At 34.3% G+C, this 7,042-nt stretch overlaps 1 protein-coding gene across 1 annotated transcript; it reads left to right on the top strand.

Annotated features, from left to right (window-relative positions):
- Positions 1-6,274: 6,274 nt before the first annotated feature.
- On the top strand, positions 6,275-6,658 carry LOC106874168 (uncharacterized). The gene has a single exon (XM_014921799.1). The coding sequence runs from the start codon at positions 6,275-6,277 to the stop codon at positions 6,656-6,658; it is 384 nt and encodes a 127-aa protein (XP_014777285.1).
- Positions 6,659-7,042: the final 384 nt, after the last annotated feature.

Raw genomic sequence — 7,042 nt, forward strand, 5'->3', positions numbered from 1 at the left:
TTGAGTGGAAGAATGTTATCGGATGAGTCATCCTTTACCTTATTTCCGATCACCGGCCGAGTTTACCTGTGGAGACAGCCAAAAGAAGCATTTGACCCAGACTGCCTTCTTCCAACTGTTAAATATGGAGGAGGATCTGTGATGATCTGGGGGGCTATATCTTGGAAATCCGCCGGCCCAATGGTTTCCCTTCATGGCAGAATTAATAGTCAAGACTATTTAAGCATTTTATCTGATCAAATTCATCCTATGGTTGCAGAACTGTTTCTGGAGGGAAACGCAATCTTTCAGGATGATAATGCACCAATTCACACAGCTAAAGTTGTTACTGAATGGCACAATGAACATTCTAGTGAAGTTGAACATCTTATCTGACCACCACGGTCCTCAGATCTCAATATTATTGAATATTTATGGTGCATTTAAGAAAAACAAGTAAGGAGTCGATATCCCACTACAAGAACTGGAGACTGTTTTAGCTGAAGAATGGATAAAAATTCCTTTGGAAACAATTCAAACTTTGTACGAGTCCACACTTCATAGAATTCAAGCTGTAATTACTGCCAAAGGTGGTCCTACCCCATATTAAAATAAATTTGAAATTTTAAGGTGTTTCCATTATTTTGTCTAACCCCTGTAGATATGCATGTCGTTTTATGTGTTCGTTTGCAAGCTGATCGAAGTATCTAACATTTTTTGATACTTTTTAGGAACGCCAACTTCCAAATCATCTTACACTTTCTCTCTATTTATTTTTCTCTTTCTTTTTTATTTCTTGCACTTCTTTTTTTTCCTTACCTCTTTTTCTTTCTCACACCACTTATGATTTTCTGATTTTCTTTTCGGTTTCTTTATCTAGCTTGTAACAGGTAAGTTGTATATTTGAAATATACACGGAGAAATATTATGTGCGTATATGTATGTATCTGGATACCTATATTTGCATTTGTATATATTTATGTTTTGCCTGGGATCTTTTTTAAAACGGGGGCCACATTTTTCATTAACGAAACACTTTGAAACTTGGAACACTGGTAGAATGTGTCATATAAAACATCTTTTTCTCTTAGTCTTCTTAAAAAAAAAAAGAAATCCCTAAGTTATTCCATGTTAAAGTTGTCGTATTTCTGTAATTTCAACCAATCACTGACGTCCATTCAACCGATATACATTAAGTGCCGACTACAAACGATTCTGAAACAATTCTATCGGTGATAGGGTTAGGGTTAGGGTAAAACAGCAAATTTAAAAAGAAAAAAGCAAATAAAACGAACAAAAAAAAAAGAAAATGAAAAAAGCAAATTTAAAATGAAAAAAGCAAATAAAACGAAGCTATGGATTAATCAGCCAAAGGAGTAAATATAAACAACTGAATACTTGTCAGTGATTGGTTGAAATTATCGAAATAAGACAACTTTTTACATGAAATAAATTCGAATACAAAAATATTTTTCTGTTCTATAACACAAAATAGATAAGTATACGAAGTTTGAAAGTCTTTCGGTACCAAAAACACTACGTAAAACATTAATGAAAAATGTGGCCCCCGTTTTAAAAAAGATCCTTTGCCTGTATTTGTTTATATAGGTATGTAGCCATGTACCAACGCTTGTATATTTAGTGTATATATGTATATATAGTTTTATTGGTATGTGTATGTACTACTAATTGTATATGTATTTTATGATGTTAGTTCTTTGTAAATGTTTTTCTAAATTTATCATCTTTCACCATTAATTATTTACCCTACGTATACAGGTCTTTTTTCCTTCTACTAAAGCTAATTTTTGATTTAAGGTCATCTTCGATTTTTATAATAATATGAGTTTAAACCGTAATTGTAATTTCATATGACTGGTTACTGAAAAGACCGTTCAAAGGACCAATGAAACAAAACCATTTTCAAATGTGTATCTATCAAGATAATTGTTTATTTATGCATATAACCTTCTTTTTGTTCCATTCTAAACCAAAACTGTCCGACGAACGGGAACGTGAAACAGTTTTTGTGAATGTCTTTGCAGCTTTATTAATGAAGCATCTATTACTCTACCTCTGGTATTTGAGTACTATTTTTCCACCTTGTTTCGCATTTATATGCTTACTCTGGTGTAATATATATATGTGTGTGTGTGTATGTGTTTATGTGAATAAATAAAGTGTATGTATATATATATATATATATATATATATATATGGTGTGCAGTGAATATATTGTCATCTAAATTATGCAAAAATGAAAATAACACTGACATCTCATTTTAACAGATATATTTACCAAAATTACATAAAAATATCTTGAAATATTAAAGAGTAAATTTATTCGATAAAATCGCTATTGGCTTCAACCATGGCCTCCAAACGACTTTGGAATCTCCTGCAACTCTTCTAGACAGTCTCCTTGTTTAAGTTGGTGAATGCTGCCACAATCCTTGCCTTCAGTTCATCTTTGGTGTTACAAGGACTTTTGTTAGTCTCTCGCTCAACTGCACCCCATACATAATAATCAAGGGGGCCACAGTGTCGGGAGTTAGATAGCCAGATGTATGGGGTGATGTGTTCGCAGAAATTGTCTGATAGGCATGACTGGATTCTCCTGCTTGTGTGACATGGTGCAGAGTCCTGTTACCAGACACAGGCCTTCCAACAGCCACCCTCTTCACACAAGGCAGCACTACCTTCTCCAAACAGTTGATGTAAGCGTCCGTGTTGTGTTTGAGGCCGTGTGGGAAGATGAATGGAGGGATAACATCGCCATCTCTAGTGATCACTCCAAACATCATTATGTTGACTGGATGTTTGATTTTTATCACTCTCGGTACATGTCCTCAGATTGCACTGTCCCCAGATTGACACCCAAACACTCTGAAATGTTCGTATTGGCGCGAATGCAAAGCAGCAACGCATGTCGTTTCCAAATTTCTGGCAGAGTGAATTGTGTCATGGTGCTGTTTTCTTCACAGATGGTGCCTAACTGACCTTACTATAATATGTAGTCGACAAAATCAAAAACAAACAATGCGCGTTCACGAAATTAAAAATATAAAATGGTGACAATTTACCCATCGCACCCTGTATATATATACACACACGTATATGCTTCTTACATACATTTAAGTATTTTTAAAGCCATAGATAAATATATACAATATAATAAAGAAAAATTAAAGTAAAATAAACAGATTGTATCAATAGAGTTTTAGATATTAATTGTTCTTAGAAAACTGCGAAAGCGAGCGTTTGAACCTGTATTAAATCTAATAATTCTTTCGGAGTGTCTATTCACAAGTTTTTTTGTTTTTTTTAAATAAAAGTGCATATAGCGCCTCCTCAGAACAGAGATTGCAAGACTTGGAAAATGTATGGAACGGATATGCATTTTTTATTACCGTCCATATGATATTGCATTGCACTTTTCATTTCTTAAGTTTCCGAACCAGTTCAGCCAGTGATGTGCAGTGTCACTAGTTAATGTTTTTAAACGATGCAATGTAATTTCGTTATTGATGTTTGAAGCAATCAGTGGCCGTACCAATACTTACAATACTTACAAATGCACCTGCCCTTCACTACTATACTTGTTGTTGTTTCTAGTACTACTATTATTGAGATTTTCATCATTTCCATTATAACTCATTATTTTTGTTATATTCTATTTTTATCAGAATTATTTGGACGGACTTGATTTCTTTCTTCTTTATTATTGTAATCATTATTTGAAGTATTATTTCAGTCTTTACCCCCAGCTCCCCCTCCCGCCCACTAATGGTGTTGATAATCTCCTGGTTTAGCTTCTTATTATTGAGTTTACGAATGAGATATTTTAAGTTAGTAGATGTTGCATATGATAATTTTACCGTATGTCTATCAAAGATCTTGTGGTACTTTTTAGATTTCGGAAAGTGCTGATCCAATGTAAAGAAATCCCTAGCAGTCTTGGATGATTGATGGGATCAGAAAATTGGACTATACCACGAAACATTGCATTTTTAATACTTGTTGTTCGTTTTACTATGGTTAGTATAATCTGTGGTAGTGTCACTATCTTAGGAATTCGAGTTAGACTTATAATATTTAGATTAGCCCTATATTTCTCTTTACTTTTATTTATTGTACAGTTTTGTCGCTTTCTTGATTTAAGACGACTACCTACATCTATTTCGTGTTTATAATTTCTTCTAAAGTATGGTCCAGTATTATTATTCTTGTTGCTATAAGATTATTATTAGATACGTATTTGATTTGCTCAGTATATCCGGCCCTAGCTTATGTTAGATTCTAATTATGTGCATACAAGTTAGATATCATTTCATTTGCCAAAAGTCTTAGATATTCGATTATATTTATTATTTACAATCCCTTTTATGACAGAGAGTGGGGAGGATGATTGGATTTTTTATTAAATTACCTTGTTAATGGTATGATACAAGTAATCTGGTATCCAGACTAAATGTTACATAAAAAATATCTACCTTACAGTAATTATTTTCTCTAATAACAAATAGTTCGAAATTTTTGAAGAATTTAAGCAGTCGTAAGAAATGACTATTTAAATTCTTACATCTCTCCATCTGTACTTTACTACACTTATCTAATATGAAGAGAGCATCATTCCTATACTGACCGTCCCGCCACCGCCATTTTAAGAAACCAGAACTCCATCTAGAATAGGATGTATATTCCGAGGAGATCAGTGACTTGCGCTGAGTCGTTGGATTCCATTGCTATGTCGAAACAGTCAACCCTATGACATCTCGCCCACAGTTTATTATTGAAATCTATCAGAGTGCTAGGTGCAGCTAGTATTATATCTGTATCCGACCCAGTTAAATCAGAATTGCGCATAGCAAAATTAGAACCTTATTAAGTAGAACTGGATTAATAGTAGAATAATAGTTTGATACGTCAAGTTGTATAAATTTGCTACTATTTTTATTCTCTAATCTTTTGATCCATCCAATAACCTCTTATGTACCTAACCATAATGTGAGTTTAATCTTGGATTTAAAATTCGGTAGTATTCTGTCAATAATATTTTTACTAATCCTACCTATATCCGACTGAGAGGGGCATATTAGTCTATCAAAATTAATCATGTGGTCCTTTAAGTTAATTCTCGTTTTTTTTTTGTTGGAGGCATATAAGCTCGGTTCTATTTGCTATTCTTAGTCCAGTAACCATTTCAAAGCCCTTACTATTTATACTGGTCAATGCATCTTTTGGTACATGTCTATACTTACTACAAAGTTCTTTCCTGATTATTTTTTTTTTTATAGAGTGTGGTATTAAATATACAAAATACCAGTTTTATCTGCAGGTACCAATATGACCGACGCTCTTTTAAATTCCAGGATTTTTCTCAGTTATTTTATCTAGTTCCTCCTCAAAGGGTGTCACGTGTCGATTGGGTGGTGGGTTTCTCAAGGATTTAAATTCCTGCTCATGTGTATTTTCGAACCTTTCTTTTCGAAGAACAACGCTTTCCAACGCATTCTTCGGATAAAGGAACTTGTATTCTATGTCAGTTCATTCCATTTTCTATCATTTATCTATATATGTAAACTTTACGGATACTATGGAAATCTTGATGTATATCCAGTAACAAGAGCATTTCCATTGTATGATGACACCAGGTAGTCAATAACTATGAACTAGCTCTACATAGTATACAAGTTTTTTTTTTTACCCGAATTTTATTTAACTACATATGTATCCTTATAAAAAGCAAAGTTTGTTTGTCAGTGGACCACTGAAAACACTAAATAGAATTGATAATATTTCAGGTTTCTCGTGCATTTATTTTCCGAAAACGGAATGGGGCGGGGACGAGATGGTGGTGTACTAGTTCCTATTTCTAACAATCCACGTGCTGTCTATTTCACCATAATGCTTTTTACAAAGAGAAAAAATACTCCACCTATCACTCAATTCACCTCCAACTTTCTCTAAGTTTATACATTTCATTTATTCCTTTGAAGTCGCCGCTGGACCTCTGCTTTCTCTCTATATCTCTATCTCTCTCATTATCTCCTCCCCTCTCTCTCTGGTTGTATATGCGTCTCTCTCTCACTACCGCTACCACTTGAGACAGAGGGAAAGAGACAGACGACAGACAGACACACACACACACACACACACATATATAATTGTATGTGTATATATATATATATATACTAGCGAGCCTCACCATCTCAACGAGGAGTGGTTGTGTGAACGAGCAATCCTAGTCCCCCAAAACATTACAGCAAATGCCATTAACAAAGATCTCTTACAAATGAACTCTGGAGGTAGCCACATCAATAAATCAATCGACAAAGTTGTCGTCGAGGACGATGCTGTTCCTTATCCTGTTGAATTCCTCAACAGTCTGGAACCGTCCGGCATGCCGCCACACAACCTTGAATTGAAGAAGGGCGCAGTCATCATGCTTCTCAGAAACCTGGATCAGCCAAGACTGTGCAATGGTACACGTATGGTTGTAACTGGACTACAGCCTCACATTATCAAAGCAAAAATCCTCACTGGATGTAGTAAGGGAGACATTGTATTTATACCTAGAATACCGCTGATACCAACAGATGTCCCCTTTCATTTCAAACGATTGCAATTCCCAGTGAGAGTCAGTTACGCAATGGCCATTAACAAGTCTCGAGGTTAAGCACTGCAGAATGTCGGTCCCATTTAGAATGGGGCTGTTTCTCACATGGTCAATTGTATGTAGGTTGTTTCAGAATAGGAAGCTCACAGAAATACTTCATATACGATCCAAAGAAAAAAGTTTAAAGATTGTATATACTGAAGTTGTGTAAATGATTTATAATGTTCGTACAATACATTTCTCTATTATTATCTATATTACTCTCTGTATTTGGATATTCTAAATAAATCTTTAAAATTATGTTATGCAATATTTAAATACCTTTTCACAACTTTTATTGAATGAAAATGGGCAATATGATAGATGCAAATATATGCCTTAAGAATATATTTCAACACCGTACAGACCGGGAGGCCTGCTAGCATATATATATATATATATATA

This window comes from Octopus bimaculoides, chromosome 21 (genome assembly GCF_001194135.2).
Source record: "Octopus bimaculoides isolate UCB-OBI-ISO-001 chromosome 21, ASM119413v2, whole genome shotgun sequence".
Taxonomy (NCBI): Eukaryota; Metazoa; Mollusca; class Cephalopoda; order Octopoda; family Octopodidae; genus Octopus; species Octopus bimaculoides.

What these genes read in the sequence shown, in the direction of transcription:
- LOC106874168 (XM_014921799.1), top strand. Translation starts at nt 6,275, where the DNA reads ATGAACTCTGGAGGTAGCCACATCAATAAATCAATCGACAAAGTTGTC.